The sequence below is a fragment of the Mytilus galloprovincialis genome, chromosome 10, assembly GCF_965363235.1.
Source record: "Mytilus galloprovincialis chromosome 10, xbMytGall1.hap1.1, whole genome shotgun sequence".
In the NCBI taxonomy this organism is placed as follows: Eukaryota; Metazoa; Mollusca; class Bivalvia; order Mytilida; family Mytilidae; genus Mytilus; species Mytilus galloprovincialis.
Window position 1 is genome coordinate 13947136 of NC_134847.1, and position 21234 is coordinate 13968369.

The 21234-nt window shown below is 32.9% G+C and overlaps 1 protein-coding gene across 1 annotated transcript; it reads left to right on the top strand.

Moving 5' to 3' along the window:
• Nucleotides 1-2649: 2649 nt before the first annotated feature.
• On the top strand, nt 2650-12628 carry LOC143048985 (uncharacterized). Its single transcript, XM_076222817.1, has 8 exons — nt 2650-2698; nt 3905-3972; nt 4585-4710; nt 5500-5624; nt 7849-7936; nt 9532-9642; nt 10365-10480; nt 12563-12628. The coding sequence occupies exons 2-7, from the start codon at nt 3909-3911 to the stop codon at nt 10418-10420; spliced, it is 570 nt and encodes a 189-aa protein (XP_076078932.1). The 5' UTR covers nt 2650-2698; nt 3905-3908; the 3' UTR covers nt 10421-10480; nt 12563-12628.
• The last annotated feature ends 8606 nt before the right edge of the window (nt 12629-21234 follow it).

Sequence of the window (21234 nt, forward strand, 5' to 3'; positions counted from 1 at the left end):
ATGTGAAATTTTGCTGATGAAATCATAATTAATATATTGATGACGAAGTAAGAAAGATGTTACACGAACAACATCAAGATATTCATAATGTGTAAAATCAATTATATTAACAAAGAAAAACAGTGTTGTATAATTAGCTAATATCAACAAGTACTTTAAATTGCTTTTATATTTGAATCTATCAAAGTATTATATCAATATCGGGATTAAATACTTTATTAATAATAAAAAAAATGAAATTCCAAAGTTTATGTAAACCACTTGTTTGAAGAAAAATATGTATCAATTTTATCATATACATATACCAAATCAATCATAATTAATATGTTCAATTATAAACACATTTTTCAGGATCTCAATATTTCCGACTTCCAGTGTAAACATTCTGATTGCAACTATAAAAAAAGATGTGGTATGAATTTCAATGATACAACTCCTCACAAGACACCAAATGACACAAAAATTAATAACTATAAGTCACCGTATGGCCTTCAACAATGAGCAAAGCCCATACCGCATAGTCAGCTATCAAAAGCTCCGAAATGACAACGTAAAACAATTCAAACGAGAAAACTAACGGCCTAATGTATGTACAAAAAATTAACGAAATACAAATATGTAAAACATAACCAAACGACAACCACTTAATTATAGGCTCCTGACTAGGGACAGACACATACATATATAATGTGGTGGGGTTGAATATGAATTAGGGATTCGCTTGTTTTTATTGATATATAGTTCAGCTGGCCATGTTATTAATAGTGACCTAAACTTTGTCAATAAAGTTTCTCGGTGAAATATGTTATATGAAGGCCGAAATCCATCAATTTGAAACACAACAAATACGAATAGAATAAGGATAATGTCATGCAATCAGCTAAAGGAAAAGTTAACGTTGACTTTCTGTCAGAATATTTTAAATCTTTGAGGTCATTGGTGTAAATCAGAACTTTATCAATCTTTAAAATATATATCCTCGCCGATTTTGAAATACATCAAATGTGGCTGCGGTGATGATTGCTAAATCAAAAATACTATTCCTTATTCTGGAACGTTATTTTAAGCTTTGTAAATATGTGAAATATAAGAAGCAGATACATGAACTGCCATATACATGTGTATATACGTCTATAAAAGGAGCCAACCAGTCAATTGAAGATGTACTGGAACGTCTAAAAAGTAAAATTGTTTATGATAATATATATATATGCATATTATTTATATTTTCAGTGTATTTTTAAAAACACATGTGAGATTTTGCTGATGAAATCATAATTAATATATTGATGAGGAAGTAAGAAAGATGTTACACAAACAACATCAAGATATTCATAATGTGTAAAATCAATTATATTAACAAAGAAAAACAGTGTTGTATAATTAGCTAATATCACCAAGTACTTTAAATTGCTTTTATATTTGAATCTATCAAAGTATTATATCAATATCGGGATTAAATACTTTATTAATAATAAAAAAATGAAATTCCAAAGTTTATGTAAACCACTAGTTTGAAAAAAAATATGTATCAATTTTATCATATACATATACCAAATCAATCATAAGTAATATGTTCAATTATAAACACATTTTCAGGATCTTAATATTTCCGACTTCCAGTGTAAACATTCTGATTGCAACTATAAAAAAAGATGTGGTATGATTGTCAATGAGACAACTCCTCACAAGACACCAAATGAAACAAAAATTAACAACTATAAGTCACCGTATGGCCTTCAACAATGAGCAAAGCCCATACCGCATAGTCAGCTATCAAAAGCTCCGAAATGACAACGTAAAACAATTCAAACGAGAAAACTATCGGCCTAATTTATGTACAAAAAATTAACGAAATACAAATATGTAACACATAACCAAACGACAACCACTCAATTATAGGCTCCTGACTAGGGACAGGCACATACATATATAATGTGGTGGGGTTAAACATGTTAGCGGGTTCCCAGCCCTCCCCTAGTTATCAATTGTATGTTTGGTTTATTCAATTTGACATGTCATCTCCTTGGAGTTTAGCGCCCTGGGTGTGTCGTTTTGAGAGGAAAGACGAGTCTGGCTAATGTGTATTGTCTTTATATATTTTTGTCCTTTTTTGTTACATATTTGTTTGTTTTTGTGGTGATTATGATTGTAACACAATGTTTACTGCTGTATCCCTTTTTTCAGTTTTGCCTGTTGTGTCTGTTTATTTTATTCACACATTGTGGTCAAAGTGATTAAATTGGATGCGACTGTTATACAAGCAAAGGTTTAGCTAGCTATAAAACCAGGCTTAATCCATCATTTCTTTTAATACAAAATGCTTCTACCAAGTCACGAATATAACATATGTTATCCGGTTATTTGATGTGTTTGAGCTTTTGAATTTGTCATTTGATTAGAGCCTTTCCGTTGAATTTCCTCTGAGTTCTTATTTTTGTTTGATTTTACTGTTTGCTGATTAAATTACAATATCCATAGATAATTGAAAATAGTTTAGTGACAGTTAAAGCTAGTAACACGTTTAACAATATTTGCTTATTCAGTCAATATTAAGACAGAAAAACAACATATGTCACTAATCGATGTTTTAAATCACACAGACATTCACCAATCCTTTTATCTAACTTAGTATTTAAGTAGCCACTGTATTTCAAAAATCATCTTTCTATCTACGACTCTGCTATTTTACATTACGGTAAGTTTTCAATGATTCTCGTACAAACGATATTCTAGTTATTTGAATTTGTTCAATACAATTTAAAAAAAAGAGGTAATACATTGAAAACTGGTTAAACCGAAAACCTGTATAAATCGAAAACCTGTATAAACGAAACATGCTGTTAACACCGTCATACAAATTGTTAACGTTGTGAATCTGATATAACCGAACATCGTCTAAAACAGAACAAAATCTTAAATTACGAAGAGATTCGGTTTCAACAGGTTTCAATATAACAGAGTATTCCATCAGATAAATTTCAACTCAGCAAAACGTCAAATGTGTAAGACTAAAAATACAAACTTTACTAACGATGAAAAATAATAATTAAGTCATTTTTAAGAGTAAATCAACTACGTTAGCCTACAACATATGGCTTTGTTGTTTACAGCCTAGTAACAAATATATATTCTGAATTAGCTAGTCCATTGTCAAGCACTTTTCGGGTTCTGTTATATTTCCGTTACAGAACAACTTCTCTGAAGTACTATATGTTGATATTGCATAACATATACTTTTCTTTATATTAGATTATATAAAAAAAGGAATTAAGTTTTATTTAACAATAAGACGTACCAAATTTGTAAATTTGCGGATGTTTTCATAACCTTAAACTTGATTGAATATAAAATATTGAATTTCAAACACGTTTTTGACAAATAAGATTGTAAACCTTACAATAATGGCATTCAAAATAGAAAATCAAAAAGAATAAAAATTAAAAACCAACGAATCAATACAATCCCTAACACAAATAATTCAACAGTTTTTTTTTTTTATTTTTGATAGTCCGATTACCCACTTCCGATTTTAACACATAAAAAGGGAGTTACCGTGGTTTTGATAAGTAATGCTCGTTATTAACATATTTTGAAAGCAAAATCATAACAAATTAAATGCGTACAACACACATCATCCAAATCCTTTTTATTGGTAAGTTGGGACTTTAATTTAAAAACTGTTACATGTTTTTGGAACTTGAAATTAGCGATCAAAATATAACATTTAATGCATACAGGCTCACTGCGCTTACTTCTGGTTTACGGTTCTTTCTAAATGATTCCACATTTGTAGACGAAACTCGCGTCTGGCGCAAATATAAAATTTCAATCCTGTATGGATAATGAGTTTATTTCTAAATAACCTGGAATCTTAATTAATATAGACGAGTTTTCATTTCAGAGTTATGATGAAGTGTTGTTGTTTGATTGTTTTCATCTTTTGCACAATTGATGTGTCAAATGGCGGCAGTAAGTATCCTTTATGTTTAAAACGCTGTAGTGAAGATTAAAGATTAAGCTGCTAGACTCTCTCATAATATAAAAGGTACGATCCTTTCACTCTGATCAAACGTTCTGCATTCGAAAGCTAAACTAACAGACAAAGTAAGAACCTTTTTATATAATTTACAGATATTCTATCATGTTAACACAATTATCTACCATTTGTTTTTATAGTAATTCGGGGACAAACACCTTTATATTACAACGATAATATCAGTACTTTTTGTTGAGCTACGGATCTGTACAAAATTGTTCAACACTACTTTCCTAGGTTGACATAAGAACAATAAAAAAATCTGTATTGAGGAAGAACTAATTTTAAACTTTCTACGCAGAGTTACGAGCATCTCCAGCAAATTCAGTTAATTTTATTCATGAGAAATCATAACGCAACAATAAAATATACACTTTTTCTTGAAAAAAATACAAAATTCTTATTTGTGTCCTATATTCAACATGGTTAAGCAAATCATTTTGAGAAATAAACAAATACTTTGTATCTATATTCCTATTGTATTATGTTAACGTATATATCAAAGTAAATCATGCTATATTGTATCGGAGTATTGTACTATTCAGTTCTTTCTGGGATATGCCACTCTTCCAACGGTACCTGTGGAAAAAAAGGTGTTCCATGTAATGAGACTTTCGGGTCTGAATGGACGTATAACGGAAAATGCTGCAATGAACGACCATGTTGCAAATGTAAGTAGACAAATAAATCAGGCGATAGATTTTGTCACTGTATATCAAATCGAATGAAATGTAAAGGAAACTCACAGACATAGATTTTTGGGAAAAAAAGAAGCCTGGAACAGTTTTTCATTCCCATTTCTGAATTAGTTTGTGCTCAACATCGACAATGATGGCGTTTTGTACAACCAACAAAGACTTTTTTTTATTTTCCAAGCAATTAATGAATTTTGTTTCAGATGTGTCCTTAAATATTTCTTTATGTTAACATTTTCAGATTATTTGTTTTGTTTTCCTTTTGTTTTGACTTTACTTCTGCATGTGTTTATTTCGCATTTATTTTTATATTGATGAATGTCGACTTACTTTCAACTAACACGACGATTGATATATATTTATAAAAAGTACCAGGATTATAATTTAGTACGCCAGACGTTCATATCAAAATAGTTATTAAGCCATACAAGTACAAGTTAAAGAGCGTTGAGGAACAAAACTTATAAAAAAAAATTGTGCAAAATGCAACTAAAGTTATCTATTTCTGGGTTATGAAAATCCTTAGTTTTTCGTAGAGTTTAAAGTTTTGTAACAGGAAATTTATAAAAATGACCTTATAATTGATATTCATGTCAACACAGAAGTTCTGACTACTGGGCTGGTGAAACCCGCAGACGAAAAACGTCCACCAGCAGTGGCATCAACTTAACATGGGGCTCATTTTATAACGTTATTATAATTACGCCATCGCTTTATCTTTTTATGATTTAACTTCGATTGTATTGAAATTGTATTCTTTTTTAGTTTTAAAAGCGCCATGTGTTCCAGAAACTTGCCCAAAAGGGTTCAAGCTATTATCAAACCAACCAAGTAGTGCTAATTGTTATAACACTGGTGATGCTAATGGTGTTACCTGGAATACAGCTGCGGTGAGTTTGTTAGTGAATTCCCATTTGCAAGACTGTGTCTGTTTCTTCGAAAACAAACAAGAATCAAAAACCATAAACAATAAACAATACATTACTTAATCTGTAAGCAGACGATAGTATTAATATAAGATTACAATACAGGTAACTATATGTTTAATATGTTGATCAAGTGACATTTCAGAATTCTTAATTCCTGACTTAAAAAGTTTTTCTACATTGTTCATAATTATGTCATTGTATCCGTTTTTGATTTATAGAGTACGTTGTTGAAAATCCGGTTAATTTTATAGATTGTAATAGTACTAGTACAACCAACTAACTGAAGTGTCTTTGGTGTAATTCTGACCCCGACAGACCTTATTCATATTACCGACTTTTGACCCCGGAAATTAATATTTTCGACAGGTTACCTTCTCTGTGGTAGAATATCCTGTAAACCGGTCAAGCAAGAGCTAAGAAAATAAGCAAATTCAAAATTTAAGCGAAAATTTACTGTTTTTATACTCGACTCTATCCGCAAAAAACAGTTACCCCCGCTCCCCCAACATTGCACCTATTATATATTTGATTTAGCTTCTTATGGTTGCCCCTTTATTGCCTGAATATCAGAATATCCTACTACAGTGGAAACTTGTCAAAACAATTATAAGAGCCCGGAGTCAAAATTCGGTTTTCGTGAATTAGAGAAAAATATAGCATACATACATCTGGCCAATATACTAGCTTTGTTAAGTGTTTGGAATTAATATAATGTCACTTCTTCGTACTTTGAACATCGATATTATTTTCTTTCTCCTTTTATACTGTATACACATCACACCTCTGGCACTTATACATAAAGAACACGAAGTGTTATCGAGCACCAATTTTATAGTTTTATAGTAGATATATATTCACCCCACGTGTACCAATTTTCAGGATAGTTTTATTGCTATAAAAAAAATATTGGTGTTCCTAAACGGAAGATAATACAGACAAAAGAAGTAACAACAAAATTATTTTCATTTAGCTGTGTATAAATGTATTGCAAATGGCTGAGTGTTTTCAGGTTTGAAGTTTTTCTGAAATTTTTAAACATTAAACTTTTGATTTATTTATCCCTTATTATAATTATTTTGTATTTTTATTGTAGCATAGATAAAATTAATTTGTTCTGTGTATGTTCATTTGTGTTACTACATCTTTTGATTGAGTAAAGCCATTTCAATAGATATTTTATAGTGTGTCTTTCTATGTTGTAATACTCACCTATTGGTTCAGATAAAGGTAATGGTGCGGTACCATTTAAACGTTTAAATCCGCTGCAATTGTTTGTACCTGTCCTAAATCAGGAACCAGATGTTCAGTAGTTGTCGTTTGTTGATTCGGTTCTTAAGTGTTTCTCGCTTCTCTATATTTATATATATATATATTTGACCGTTTGAATGGTTTAACACTAGAAATTGCTTGGGGCCGATTATAAATTGCTGTTAGGTGTGAGCCAAGGCACTGTGTTGACGACCGTACTTTGACCTATACATTTTGTAAATTGTGACTTGGATGGAGAGTTGTCTCATTGGCACTCATACCTCATTTTATATCTATATACAGGTTTATAGAAAATTTGTCATTCGTTGAAGATTTATTTTCGTGGTTCATCTATACCCACGAGATCTGCGAAAATGAACGAAATGTAAATATGATATGAATGTCATCTACGTATTTGGCACAACTTTTGGATTTTGTATCCCCAATGCTCTTCAACTTTGTACTTGTTTGGCTTTATAATATTTTGATATGAGCGTCACTGGTGAGTCTTATGTAGACGAAACGCGCGTCTGGTGTACTAAATTATAATTCTTGTACCTTTGATAACTATTTACACCACTGGGTCGATGCCACTGCTGGTGGACGTTTCGTCCCCGCGGGTATCACCAGCCCAGTAGTCAACACTTCGGGTTGACATGAATATCAATAATGTGGTCATTTTTATAAATTTGCTGTTAACAAAACTTTTAATTTTTCGAAAAACTAAGGATTTTCTTATCCAAGGCATAGATAACCTTAGCCGTATTTGGCACAACTTTTTGGATTTTTGATCCCCAATGCTCTTCAACTTTGTACTTGTTTGGCTTTATAATATTTTGATATGAGCGTCAATGATGAGTCTCATGTAGACGGAACGCGCGTCTGGCGTACTAAATTATAATCCTGGTACCTTTGATAACTATTTACTTAATTTAAGGATAATTGTGCCTCGACAGATGGTGCCTACCTGTGGAGACCGAACACTGCACAAGAAGCCAATGCTGTTCAAAATGAATTTAATATTCGTAAGTTGAGAATGTATTATTAAATATTTTTAAATGAAGTTTTTCCGTAATCATGAATTACATAATAAAAAAAAACAACTGTGATAACAAAATAATTAAATTCGTTTCGAAAAATGTGACAACGAAATTGATAAGTTATAAAGATTTACAAATATTAAAGATGTTGTAACTAGTTCCAAAAATTTATGATGAATATTTTATTCTGTGAAAACAATTTTGTATTTCATGATAACGATTTAAATCGTGATATCGACTTTGATTTATATTTTTGTTAGGTCCTTAAAAGGCTTTCGTTTAACGAAACAATATTTTTTTTCCTAAAGACTTACCAAAACTTAAGGTAAAACGACTGATATATCTAGTTTCCATTGGTCACATCTTGAAAAACTAAAGAAGGTTTACAAAAACTGGTTACAACTTGAAAATACTATAAATTATGATTATAATCTTGTCCTAGCTATAAAATCAGGTTTAACCCATTTTTTCATACAAATAATTTACCTAGCTAGATGCGGCAAAGATTATAACAGTTCACATAGATGTTACTCTTATTTTTGTTAATTACAACCTCAACATAATTAATTTATCTTGTTTCTTTGAAAATTCTAGTCAGGAATATGACAAACTAGGGATTTAGTTTATCAAGTTTTAAGGACTTAATATTTTCATCAAAGTCGGTATTAATATTCATACCTTTCTATCTTGAATACGATAACGTTTGATCCAATATTGAAAATTTCATGTACAGATCTGTAGGGGCATTCAGACCTGGCTTTGGCACAAGAAAATAAATGTTTGATAACTATTTAAAATTGGCACATAATGTTTAGAAATGCATAAGGTCAAGAAATATAAAAAAACCAATAAAGTTTTTTATCTGATGACGTCAAAATTACTTCATAATATTTACTGTTATTCACAAAAACGATAAAAAATACAGAATGTACATGTAAGCAGTTTCGATCTTTATTTTCGCTGTGGAAACCTCGTGCGCTGCCAAGAAACAATAAAATAATTTAACAAAAGCTTTATTGTAACTATTGACATAATCTCACCAAATATAAAGCTGATGCGCACGCACATACTTTTTCAATCTAAAATATACTTAAAGTTTGATAAACACGAGGAAAATTATAAAATTTTAGAAAATATGCAATCAAGTCATGTATTGTTGCCATGGTAACTTGTTTAATGCCAAATTTGTTTTGTTTATCTGAATACCTTGAACCTTAGTCAAGTTTTCAGATACTTAAGAATATGTATGAAAACTGTTAAATTTGCAGTAATTTTTTGACCAAAAAAGGGCCTTTTGATGAATATTTAGCATTCACATTGCATAATTGTCTTTTTTCAAGAAAATTTGTACAAAATATATTATGACGTTATCAAAACAAACGTCATTTAAAAAAATAGAGGTCCATGAACTCGTTTTCAAGTTAAATCAGTTTGAATGATAAAAAAATCAGTCGAAAAATGCATCTTTTACCGATATATGTCACAGTTTGACGTCGCATATTTATTTCTATACCTTTCGTCCTTTATCTACTGATTTTCGATGAACATGATGAAGCTCATTTACATTTAATTCTTTATAGTCAATGATTTTGTTATATGGACTGGTGCAAATGATATTGACAACGATGGAACCTTTACATTTGCCATAGAAAATGGTCCCTTTTCATTTAATGAGCTACCATTTGGATCAGGTAAATTTTATGATAATTTAGCAAAAGTCTATACACCAAAAGTCGATGAGACAGCAAAAAAAAAAAACACACAAAAAACTGCGTCATCTACAGGACAGTACATTGTATTCAACAATATATGTGTATAAAAAGGTTGGGAAACATTAATAGATTAATAGTGTTCAGCACTTTCTCATTTGGTCGATAACAAGATAAAAGAATAAAAAAGAGTAGTTATTTTTCGAATGTGATCTACCTAATTGCACTGAACTACGGATTTGTACTTACATTTACAACCAACATGTGCCACTAGTTGGGTGGAATCTCCTTACCCTTCCAGAGCACCTGACATCACCGCTTGTTTTTATATGTTGTATTTCGTTTACTTTTGTTTTCTCTTAGTATAATTCCGTTTTATTTCATTGCATTGTGAATAGATAAAAGAAGATGGATATAAGTGTCAATGAAATAGCTCTCCAGCCAAGTCACAATTTGTAAAAGTAAACTATCATTTGTCAAATTACTATCGTCAACACGGAGCCTTTGCCCACTCCAAACAGCAATTACTAAAGTTTGTTTTTAGACTAATGGGTTTGACGATCGTTTTGTATATTTGTTTTTTTCACTTTTTCTAATACAATCACAATCCGATTGAACTTTAAACGGGTATCAAACAATTGAAATTGTCCCTTTTGCGTTATTTAATACGAAATTCAAAATTAATGTTCGGTAAATTATTTCAGACCTTCCCTTTGATATTAATGAAGCCTGTGTGTACATTGTGAACTTCGGCAGTTGATGGACTTGGAGTCGATCACCCTGTACCGATACTGCTCGCTACATATGCGAGTATAAACTAGTAAGTATACTCCTTCGTTTAGCCTTTAATTAGAAATATTATATTGCCTTAACAATATTAATATATAGCAACGACATCATCATGAATCATGGAAACTTCAGTACAGGTCACAAATAGGTTACAATCGCCAGACATTCGATACACATATATAAGGTTTTATCGTCCTTCCCTATGCCTATAACACCCTGCTCTGTCGCTCCGTAGTTATCGTAGAAAGGCTTCAAAACGAGACCAGGCATTATCAGCGACGTCACAATGTGAGAGGAGAAGTTATCAGTGACGTCACAATGCGAGAGGAGACGTTATCAAGCTTGTTTTAATCATGCTTAAAACTGTCTTAGGAAGAGGGAAAAGACCAGTAATAAAATGAAAAACTGATAATCGGGATTTTGTCGTATAGCTATCGTAAAATATCAGCCACTCGACGTTATCATGGTAATGTGAAACTTTTAAGCTCGTTCGCTGCACTCACCAGCCACACAGGTTTACATTGTGACTCGCTGCTGATATTTTACTGTATCAATGTGTAGAAAATCCGACAATCTATACTTATTTAGAAATAAGATATTGATACTCTCTTTTGTATAAGGGGTTTTTGTTACATCGTCTAAACATCAACCCAACAATGTTAGATCTGTAAATTTGCTTTCGCAAATTTTTGGTTCTTCCCTCGCCGGGATTTGAACCCATGCTACTGTGATATCGTGACACCAAATCGCCTGCACTGCAGCCGTCCCGCTAGACCACACGACCACCTGGGCTCTCAAAAAAAGAGCTTTCGGTGGGCATGTGTTACCTTTCCACGTCAGTTTTAATCTAGCGGCGTACTACAGTACATGATATATAAGGCATGAAGATGTTATTGTTACAGATCAGCTAAATTATCTATAGTAAAGGATCCTACAAATTAATGTAAGATACAGTCACAGAAAATAATTATATTCATAAGTACGTCTGAGTCAGTGACAACCCTACAACAGATGTATCCATCGGATCGCCATCAATGATGGTGATACATGGCTGTGTATATATATATATATAACTCGTCTAAACATCAACCCAACAATGTTAGATATGTAAATTTATTTTCTGTGACTGTATCTTACATTAATTTGTAGGATCCTTTACTATAGATAATTTAGCTGATCTGTAACAATAACATCTTCATGCCTTATATATCATGTACTGTAGTACGCCGCTAGATTAAAACTGACGTGGAAAGGTAACACATGCCCACCGAAAGCTCTTTTTTTGAGAGCCCAGGTGGTCGTGTGGTCTAGCGGGACGGCTGCAGTGCAGGCGATTTGGTGTCACGATATCACAGTAGCATGGGTTCGAATCCCGGCGAGGGAAGAACCAAAAATTTGCGAAAGCAAATTTACAGATCTAACATTGTTGGGTTGATGTTTAGACGAGTTGTATATATATATATATATACACAGCCATGTATCACCATCATTGATGGCGATCCGATGGATACATCTGTTGTAGGGTTGTCACTGACTCAGACGTATATATATAAGTAAACTTTACCATTTGATGCATTTTCAGATTCATTACTCCACTACTTCCTGTTTACAGAACAATTGTATCATTTGATACATGATAGCGAAGTTTTCATCAAACTTTTCGTAGGAACTACAATTCAAGGATATCTAAAATTTGTTTAAGGGTTAATATTAATCAGTTTTATCATGTGAGGCGTTTTCAGATTCATCACCGAACAATTTTCTGTTTACTGAACACTTGTATCATTTTACACATGATAGCCAAGTTGAAAATTTTTATCACACTGTTCTCATGAACTATATTATAGTATTTCTGAATTTAGGGTTAAGTCTTTATATAACTTAGTTGAACTGTGTGATGCGTTTTCAGATAACTCACTTAAAACCTTCCTGTTATATTTGTAGCCGAATACTTTAAGCAGGCGATTGTATCATTAGTGAGCAGTAGCTCACAGATTCACTTGTTGACTAATATTTTCTAACCTATACAAATATATATCATGAGATCTCAATTTTTAATTCAGATATTAGTTATTTTTATGTGTCTGTTGATTTTTTAGTATGTGTTTTTCAGAAAGTGTGTCCGTAGAGAGGATATAGGCCATTGCAGTACTTGATGTAATAAAATTGTAAAAGATGATTTTTCTTTATCTTTGGAAAACAAAATAGAACGGACATATCAATGCTGCACCAAACCACAAAACAAAGATTTACAACCTCCCCCCCCCCCCCCCCCCCCCAAAGGCAAATGAAAGCCCAAGCAAAAAGAATCAACTATGAAAGTGATCAGTTTCATTTCCACTATCGCATTGGTTGGTGTGGTCATGTCATGCAGATATAAGTGTTTCGCTTGATACCAAACACCTTGACTTGAATTAATTTGGCTCGTTTAACATTTAGAAAAAATATTTGCTTCACAGAGTTGAGGGTCATCGAGGACCTAAAATTCCCAAACGTTATGCCAAATAAGGCAAAAGTAATCTATGCCATGGATAAGAAAATCCGTAGTTCGAAAAATTCATAATTTTGTTAACAAGAAATTTATAAAAATGTCAATATAATTGATATTTATGTCAACATTGAAGTGATTACTACTTGGCTGGTGATATCATCGGGGACGAAACGTCAACCAGCCAACCATACACTTTATCGAAAAAAATCCTTATCAACAGAACGTATTTAAAACGTTCAGCTGATGTTAATAGAGTTATTGCCCTGTAGTGTACCACCTCAATCGAGGAAAAATTCAAAGAACTGTGGTCATGACGATAGTATACATTCGTAGTCAATATTGACACGTATTTTCTAAAAGGAGAAACTAAGCCATGATTGCAATTGTAATGCTTCCAATGGCAATCATCAAACGTAAATTAAATCGAAACCCTTGGTGCATAAAGCTTCTTCATAGGCAACACACTAAGGGAAAGCGAAAATAGAATCGTTGAAAACTTAAAGATAAATAATCCATACACGAGACCTGCTGGATAATTTTAGACAAAAAATGGACAGCTAGAACTATACCCTTTTTTCAAATGTATTCGATCAGTGTATGTTCGCATGTGTTAATATGTCTTTTGATTGAGGAAGGCATTACAGTTGTTATTTTCGAGTGTGTCTTTCTATGTTATGATGATACACTATTGTTTAAGATGAATCTTTGCATCGATGGCGTGGTCAATTTATTGTCGATCTATGATTTTGATTGTCCCTCAGGGATCTTTCGCCCCTCTTCTTAACGACCTATACTACGTACCCTTTTCCGAATATTTAGAGAAAATGTTTGAATAAGGGAACTAGGTATTACATTGACATATAGTTGCAATGATAATGTTAAATGAGGAATGTGAAAAAAGTCTTCTAAATGTAGATTTCCCTTGTGAGCTTTGATGACAGTCTTTGCTCATTGATGAAGGCCTTACGGTGACCTATTATTGTTAATTTCTGTTATTGTGGTCTCTTGTGTAGTGTTGTCTCATTGACAATCATACCACATCTTCTTTTTAATATTTCACATTTGCATAATCCGCTAGGCTTACAATACATTAAACTATTCTCTGCTTGTTTATTTTCAAAAAATGTTTGAGAGACTACGTACGCACTTGACAAATTATTCATAAATACATGTTCTCCAATATATTATCTGGTGTAGCTCTTTAACTTCCCTAATGAAAAAGAAAAGTCCTCCCTGTTTAGTTTACAATAAAGGAATTGATATGCAATAAGCATCAGCTATGTTCGACATCACAAGGAGGTAAATTTTCGAATTCCACTATATTTTCAAAATCAGTCTATTCCTATTGTATCCTACAGTTACATCCCAACTATTGCACCTACAGTATAGGTGCACCTACATGGTCCTTAATTTAGAGAACTGTGTGAATGATCGACACAAATCCGTTAACAGATATAAAAAAAACTGTTCAATATTTATCATCTGTTCACGAAATGTATGTTGATGCTCCTGCGGATATAGAGCATTAAAGAATAGTGTGTCTGCATGTAAATACTACGATTGTCTTCTAAAAGAAATAGTAACAAATAAGCACTCAGGAAATCCCACATACAAAAACATATAGCATTTGAAAGGATGACATTTTGTCGAATAAAAAGTCCTTCGTGGCTTTAATGAACATTCCATTGAACTTTAAATCGGAAGACCTACCTTGTATTGTATTGGATACTTTAGTTTCACAAAATTCCATACAAGCACTGTACATTGCAGCTCATCTGTATCCTCCACCAATGAATTGTCCATTAGATTGACAAATATGTACGCAGCGAAAGATGGTCTTTAAGAATACTACCAAGGCCGTAACTAGGCATCTTATTTTAGTGAGGCAAAATAAGTGAGCCGAGCGAAGCGAGGCGAAAATTTTTTTTGGAGGGTATGAAATGAATGGTGCAAAATCCTGCATTCTAGGCATTTTTAGAGAGTTTCATAATGATTTGAATTTGGACACTTTTTATATAAATTTTTCATATTTTAAGACTTTTACTTACACCAAATTTTTAACAACTTTATTTAATTTATGTGTTAGATAATCATCCAAATATCACTGATTTGAGTCTGCTGCCAGAACATAGAACAAACATCGATTCAGTCAGAGTTTGCTATGGCCGGTTCAGTCAAATCGTTTCAGAATCATAATTTGGTCTGCTGATATCCTTATCGCGATGAAGGGAGCATGGCAAGACCGCACAATCTCTCGCCACTCATGCATGCTCTTTTCCAAGTTTTCAGTCGTTTCAGGGTAGTCAGTGTTTCTAAAGGTAGCACATTATCATCACCATCATCAACACAATGATCAATGTCTTCTTCCAATTCCTTCTCCATCAACAATTCGGTAGCAGCATCGGTAGTAACAGTTTTGTTTGCAAAAGGAAATTAAGCTTTCCTGTAAGCACCACCATACAGTCGCAGTTACAACATATTAAACTCGCTTTTACGCTGACAAAGAGTAGACAAACTAGGGATATAATGAGATAAGATTTATGTATATGATTCTATCTAGAGTAAGTATATATGATATGGGTACAGGGGAATTGGAATGGAGTTTTTGACGTTTACATGTAGGTCCGTAATTTCAAATTATTTCTGGAAATAGTTGGTGGTATTTTAGTTCCAGAATCTATAAATTTAGGGTTGGGGGTTGGGGTGTTCGATTCCGAAACCCCGAATATAAAGAAACGAAATTCCGAAGTCCCGAATAAGTAAAGACAAAATCCTGTGTTAAAGGTTTTACCATTCCTCAATAATATCAAACTGGAATATGGGATATTCTTTCAATTTTTAAGGTTAAAGAAACATGGATAAAAACTAATCCATGCATGTTTCATATTATTTATATTTTATTTATCTGTAAAGAGAAAGATTAAAGTTCATGAAATGAATACGCAGACAGGACTGTCCCCTTGCGATGCCCAGTACTTGATTTGTCAAAAGTTGGTGAAACGGAGAAATGAATACGCAGACAGGACTGCCCCTTACCGAAGACCAGTACTTGATTTGTCAGTCTACTTATCGTTTTTGGATTGTTCTAATGAAGTTATATGCAATACTCAGATTCTGTTCACAAAAAAAACTAGTTTACTAGAATTATTCCTTCTTTACCTTCAGTGTCACTTTTCCTTTTTCTGCAAGAGCCTGTTTTTAACTAGAGATCCATGATGATTATCGTTACTAGGTTAATGTAATCGAGAAACATCACCCGTTGAGATGCTGAGTTATATCCAGGAAGAATAGTTTAAAAGGAGTGATGACAAGTTATAGAAATTAAGGTTGAGACAGAACAACAAACGATTATTATATTTATATATATATATGTTTAAAAAAAAAAATTAGTGTCGAAATTTTAGTGAGGCAATTGCCTCACTTGCCTCAAGGGTAGTTACGGCCTTGACTACGAAACTGTGAACTCGCATTGTTGTATTATTCGTTTGTGGATTCTAGAAGAAAAAAAATTCTGGATAATTTAAAATTTCGATCTTTTTTTTTTGTATAACTAATGAATTCCAAATTTCCAATATATAAGTAAAATAACTAGGACGACGTTGACAGCATCTTATACAGTGTGGAATAAGTATCACTACAAACTGCTCAGAGTCTGAATTGACCAGTTTTTGTGCTCGACCAGTAAAATCGAGTACACATTTTACTTGACTAGTCTCCACATTGTCTCGACTGTACTTAACTGTACTTAAGTGTACTGGACTAGGTCTCGACTTTACTTAATTAGTCTGATTCAGTATTTGATGATCTTTGTGTAGTCTGAAATGGTCTTGACCAATGCTCGACCTGTCTCGACCTGTCTTGACTAGTCTCGACCTGTCTCGACTAGTCTCGACTAGTCTCGACTCAGTCTCAACCAGTCTCGACCTGTCTCTACTAGTTTTGACCTTCAAATTTAGTTTTGACTGGTGTAAATCAGCCCATCTTACAAAATTCAAGATTACTTTAATTCTTAAATTTTACAGCAATACAACAAAAAACTAAATGAAATGGGATTCAGTAAGCTTGCTATATATCTAAGATAGCTGCATAGTTTGAATGATGAAAATCCAAGTTGATTTGAAAAAGTTATAAAAAAAAATTAAAGATGCCTATCTGAATTTTTATATAATAATTTTTATTTTTACATATTGTAAAATTAAATTCTTTCATTTCACAGCAATAAATCAAACTACCTAATAAGCTTGAATTTTGTAAGATCAATTTTTAATTTAGTTAGATGGGCTGATTTACAAACTAAATTTGAAGGTCAAGACTAGTCGAGACAGGTCGAGACTGGTTGAGACTGAGTCGAGACTAGTCGAGACTGGTTGAGACTGAGTCGAGACTAGTCGAGACAGGTGGAGACTAGTCAAGACAGGTCGAGACAGGTCGAGCCTTGGTCAAGACCATTTCAGACTACACAAAGATCATCAAGTACTGAATCAGACTATTTAAGTAAAGTCGAGACCTAGTATAGTACACTTAAGTACAGACAAGTACAGTCGAGACAATGTCGAGACTAGTCGAGTAAAATGTGTGCTAGATTTTACTGATGGAGCACAAAAACTGGTCAATTCAGACTCTGAGCAGTTTGTAGTGTATAAGACAATGTTGACAATAATAAGACAAAGTAAAGGAATAGGTCGATGTTGACAATATTCCGGCATTGTGAATTGAATAGAGCGATGTTAACAATGCAAACAAAGCAATCAAAAGATAGCAAATTGACATTGCCCTTTTTAGCTTGTTGTTCGGTGTTTGCCAAGGCTCCGTGTTGAAGGCCGTACATTGACCTATAATGGTTTACTTTTTAATATTGTTATTTGGATGGAGAGTTGTCTCATTGGCACTCACACCACATCTTCCTATATCTATTCAAACCAGTCGATGAGAACATTTACTACACCCCGGCAAAATCTGAAAGCAACGAGCAAACAAGCAACAGTTTTCAATACAATACATATAAAACTGAGGACTGAGCAACGCAAACCCCACCAAAAGCCGGAGAAGTACCTGTTGCGTTACCCAAATACGGTGATAAATGAGAATAATCCTTTACAGATTTTGTGTTCCATAAATTCATCTATTAGTGGATTGACAAATAAGAAAAAGGCGCTTATTTAAAGAGTTTTATTTTGTAATTTTCGGATTTTTTTTTTTCATTTTCAAATACGGGAACGCTTATAATAAATTCCAGAATGAAGATATCATCCAAAAATCGCCATCAGATGAAATAGTGTTGTATTAGGTTTTATTTGACATCAAACTTTAATATCATATGAACATATAAATTGAGTAAATTAGACGATTTTCAAATGTATGTAACATTTTTTTTTCAATCTTACCGTCTGTCAAAGTATATTACATTTCTCATACATATCACCAATCATTATTATAATAGTAAATGCTCACAAAAAATAGTTGAACAACCAATACTAAGAAGTTTTGATATATAAAATTTTGATAGAAAATACAAATCAATTTTTACAAGTGTTTTCATAAAACTCATCACATAGCAGTATTACTACTCAATTTTCACCTCAGGAAGTCATGTAACGTTCCCCGTCCTATTTCCCACTGTCATATGAAATGCAATGAATTAATTTTGCATTTTATTAAGTTTAGAAAAAAGAATATATATGTGTATCAATAGTTGTGTCTGTGTGATTGAATAAGTAAAGATGCTAAGGTTTAATAATGTTTGAGGTGCTTTGATTCCTGTTTTTCGAAAATACTAATTGTAAACCACATTGGAACACATTCAAAAGTTTGTTGTCCGTGCTAATTCTATTAAATAAGAACAAACAAAGTAGCTTATATCGTGTTTTTTAGCCTTTACATGTCCAAATTTAAACTTTTCAAGCATTTGAATTAGTGAGAGAAAAAAACATGCATGTAACGAGGAATCAACTTTCGTTAAAACAAGCTTCATGGCATTACCATGACTGATAAAAATATCTAGTCATACAACAAACTAAGCAATTAAGGCATGTCGAGTCATTTGAGCGTGCCGATATTGTTTTAAATGACACAAATTATTAGGCAGGCCATCCAGCGGGGGGTTTACTTTTCATAAATAACTTCTAGGACAAGCTGCTTAAATATTCAGCATGCACTGTTAACCATGTTAACTACTTGATGAAATTAAAAATAATTTGCTTTTGATGCTTGAAATTATTTGGGGAATGATGTTGCTTTTCAAATACTAATATAAAGTCTACATGATGATCTGTTTGCGAAAGAAAGAAAAAATAAACATGTTTGTTGTTGTATAGTTTGCCAGTTACATTTGTTTACAGAATTTGCATTTTGCGAAGAAGAAAAAAATGTGAAAAACTGTTTACGATCGTTCGAAATTTCAAATTATTTCTATCTTTACAAGAGGGACGAAAGATACCAAAGAGACAGTCAAACTCAAAAATCTAAAACAAACTGACAACGACATGGCTAAAAATGAAAAAGACAAACAGAAAAACAATAGTACACATGACACAACATAGAAAACTAAAGAATAAACAACACGAACCCCATCAAAAACTAGGGGGGATACAAGTATTCAAACCTCTCTGCTAAATATTTTGCCTGGTTAGTAGATGACAATTATTTAGAAATGGATAATGATTTCAATGCACTCTTATTTGATAGTCATCGAAACTGTATACTTTAACTGAGTGTGTGATATTCCTTTATGAAAAATCAGTACACTCCTGAGCAGATAGATGGTATTGGTATTGTCAAAAGTGATTATGTAAAATGGTACAAGTTATTGAGATTTGGCCAATGACTGCCTTAAAACGATAATCTAAAAAATATGTGGTATGGTTGCCAATTAGACAAATCGCCACAAAAAGACAACAAATAGCACATACATTTACAACACCGTCCAGCCTTCAACAATAATCAAAGCCCTTATCGCATAGTCAGCAATAAAGGGCCCGAATTGACAACTTAAAACAATTCAAACGAGTAAAACACCGGCCTAATTAATGTACAAAATAATAAACGAACAACAAAAATGTAACAGCAACAAATTAAAATGACAACCACTGAATAACAGGCTCCTGACTTCTGTCAGCCACATACAGAATTTGGCGAGGTTAAACATGTCAGCGGGCGCCCAACCCTTCCTTATATCGGACATTGGTGTATATAAAAAGAAGATGTGGTATGATTGGCAATGGAACAATTCTTTACAAGAGACCATATGACACAGATATTTACAACTATAGGTGTCCGCACGGCCTTCAACAATGAGCAAATTCCATACCACATAGTCAGCTAAAATGATTTTGATTTGCAAGAACATGACGAAATATTTCTTTCAAAATCTATAGACTGTGAAGTAATTTTGTGTAGGATCTGTAAGTGACTAAAGAGGCAGATGTAAGAATTATTCTGCCGCCTTTTTTTTGCCAATGAACAGATATTGAAAAGACTTCCAAGGGTTTCATCATATCAAAATCATGACAGTTATGTTTTATTTCTAATGAGGTTTTTCCTCAGATGTCAAACATGATGAATTATGATTTTTAGACCGGAGGCGATTCTTCAACCAAAGCCACAAGACAGTTTTTACCTATTCACGACACAAGCAACTTTTTAAACGTTATTGGACCCTTAATGTCTAGTACACCAACAGCAGGTTGCACTCTTACAGGATGCAACACGTCTTTTCTAATCGAAATTGGCAAAGGAAGACAATTACAACATGTACAAGGGGTCGGGAAAAACATGCATGTATCAAAGTTTGTCGTTCTAGCTGGTTCCTATATTGACACATATGTTGCAGTGAAAATCAATTCACCGCAGATCAAAATGACCCCAAAAGCAATGGTCAATCAGTACAGGGTTATCTGAATGAACTCATGAGTATTGTCGGCGCCATACAATGACATCCACTTGTTTTTCTAGTATTCCGTTACCTTTTCAAATTGATGTGCATATTGATGTCTAGTGTTAGTGTATTATAATTACACATAGACAGCAACTTTTGAAGCGTAATATCCCTGTGAAACTGTGTTTGTAGTTCACATATATATCGGGCTTTCAAGTCTGCTATATATTCCATTGTTTCTATATATAAGAAGACGTGGTATGAGTTCCAATGAGACAACTATCCATCCAGGTCATAATTTGTAAAGGTCAACCATTATAGGTCAAAGTACGGTCTTTAGAACGGAGCCTTGACTCACACCGAAATGTAAGGGCTTCAAAAAAATACTAGTGTCAAACCAGTGCAACGGACTAATCTATAT

Coding starts and splice junctions, on each gene's coding strand:
- LOC143048985 (XM_076222817.1), top strand. CDS start 3,909: ATGATGAAGTGTTGTTGTTTGATTGTTTTCATCTTTTGCACAATTGAT. Junction 3,973..4,584: donor TGATGTGTCAAATGGCGGCA/GTAAGTATCCTT, acceptor TGTACTATTCAG/TTCTTTCTGGGATATGCCAC. Junction 9,643..10,364: donor TGAGCTACCATTTGGATCAG/GTAAATTTTATG, acceptor AAATTATTTCAG/ACCTTCCCTTTGATATTAAT.